Source organism: Sinocyclocheilus grahami, unplaced genomic scaffold (assembly GCF_001515645.1).
Source record: "Sinocyclocheilus grahami isolate Dianchi unplaced genomic scaffold, SAMN03320097.WGS_v1.1 scaffold2481.1, whole genome shotgun sequence".
NCBI lineage: Eukaryota > Metazoa > Chordata > Actinopteri > Cypriniformes > Cyprinidae > Sinocyclocheilus > Sinocyclocheilus grahami.
The window spans coordinates 1-2,157 of record NW_015507660.1 but is presented as its reverse complement, the minus strand read 5'-3'; the positions used below and the strand labels follow the sequence as shown (position 1 = coordinate 2,157).

Here is a 2,157-nt window from a genome sequence, read left to right as displayed (position 1 = left end):
TTTCTTGTTCAACTTGGAGTACAGTAGTGTGTGAAATTTATACTAGTGTAGGAAAAGGCAAATTCGTTATTTCTGTTTTGCACTATGATATGAGAAACTCTTACGCTGCACAGTGAGGGTGGCTGAGGCAGAGGGGGAGACATGAAGTCCATTAGAGGGCATGCAGGGGTAGTTCCCAGAATCCTCTGGAGTCAAACGCGATATGAGAAGTGTACCGTCCACTATGACCTTAACACGAGACTTCAGAGACCTAAAACAAACACACATGGATACTGCTACATGTTACCTGTAAATAATAAGGTGGAAGTTCACAGTTTTAGAAGAGAACTCACTCAATGTGATAAATATCTTCTCCTTGTCTTTGCCACACATAGGTCATGTTGGGTGGATCGGCTTCAGCCTGGCACTTCAACTTGGCATCCTGGGACATGTTGAGAACAGTGTCCGTTGGAGGAATTACGATCACTGGAGGGCCTGGTGTTAGAAAAATAAAACACAATGTTCCATTATTGCAGCAATACGAATAATACGTTTCACTTACTTTTAAATTGCTAACTTTTTTTGAAAAAAGAAAGAAAAAAGTATTTATTATGGAAATAATAGACATTAAAATAATATACTTGTGCAAAGTAAATGACGTGTTTTCAGACACTTAACTGCATGTTATTTACAATTAAATAGAAATGTATTACATTTTAAATTTATATTAAAAGCAATTATTTAAACATTCAAGGACTTTTTTGACACACACAGGACTTTCTTTATCATCTTTATATGTAATTTCATAATTACTCTATTGTCTTTGAAATGTGGTTAAAGTGTACTGTTGAATGTACTGACAAGCAATGGCAAACTCAAATGTACTTTAATATACTTTATACTACTATAATGTTATTTCTATGTTATTTTTTTTAATTACACTTGATAAAGTTGCAATTTTATTAAATTAAAAAATATTAACTTTAAACAGAATATCAAACACACTACAGTTAAAATTATAATCAAGTACTTTTCATGTGCTTTAGCATGTTTGTCAATGCACCAAAATAAGTGTCCTTCTATAAAGCCTGACAAAAGATTATTCAAACATAATGATTTAAATGTACTTTAAAGTAAATTTTTTTATTTTACATTATTACAAAGTGCACTTTTTAAACTTAAGTGTGTTCAGAAACCTAGCCATCCAAGTGTACTCTCTGTAAGTACACTTAAGCTGCCTTTCATTAATATTGTATTAACCGCATATACATTTTAAAATATACTTTTAAGATTTTAAGTACTGTATATGACAAATGCAAATTCAATACAAATAAGCATTTGGCAAACGCAAACTTGTATTGTTTCACACGTTCATTTCCTGGGAATTGAACCCATGAGTTTGCCATTGCTGGAATTTGCTGTACTGTTTGAGCTACAGACACTTGAAAAGGATGAGTGCTTAAATGTAATGTAATAAAACACCACCACTAGGTGGCGCCATTCAATCATAAAAGCTTATAATTTTCATGTGGAATATTATGACATGAGCCAGGGGTTTCAAAACTATTGCAACTACTGTGAAAATTGCCCCCCTTCCTCTTTTTTGGGGCAATAACCATATTTTAAGACCAAAACAGAAACATCTTCAAATCAGTTACACGCAATTCGATCCAATACATGTGCAATCTGCATCAGTAATTCTAATATGGCTCGCACTCACAAACCTTATTTCCACCAAATTAGTTATGATTAATGGGCAAACATTATACCATCTAATAAATATTTATGAGCAAGTCTGATAAGGTGTATAATGGTCTCCCCAACACTTCTCAGATCGTTTCAATGTGCCTAACCTGAGCAATACAGATAATCATCCTAAATGAGGAGAAAACATCAGTGTTGACTTACCAATGACTTTGAGCTTTGTGAGGTGAGTCACATTTCCTTCAGTGTTGGAGGCGTGACACTGATACTGGCCTGATGTTTCTCTGCTTACAGCATGGAAAGATACACTTCCATTCATGATCTATAGGATCCAAATGAGATATATGAAGTGCAGAATAAATATATTCTAGATGTGATCCTCCATTGCATTTGTGTTAGCTTTAAGGTCAAAGTGAGTACAGCTGCTGTGTTGACAAAACAAACTTCTTCCTTTTCCAGGAAAATGTATTAAAA

General features: G+C 33.9%; 1 protein-coding gene across 1 annotated transcript in view; it reads right to left on the bottom strand.

Moving 5' to 3' along the window:
- The window catches only part of LOC107575142 (uncharacterized), a 16,112-nt gene extending 14,110 nt beyond the window's left edge, over positions 1-2,002 (bottom strand). The window contains exons 1-3 of the mRNA XM_016261555.1: positions 1,888-2,002; positions 333-474; positions 112-250 (exon numbers count right to left, since the gene is read on the bottom strand). Coding sequence (XP_016117041.1) covers positions 112-250; positions 333-474; positions 1,888-2,002 — 396 coding nt within the window. The remainder of the gene's footprint in view (positions 1-111; positions 251-332; positions 475-1,887) is intronic.
- Positions 2,003-2,157: the final 155 nt, after the last annotated feature.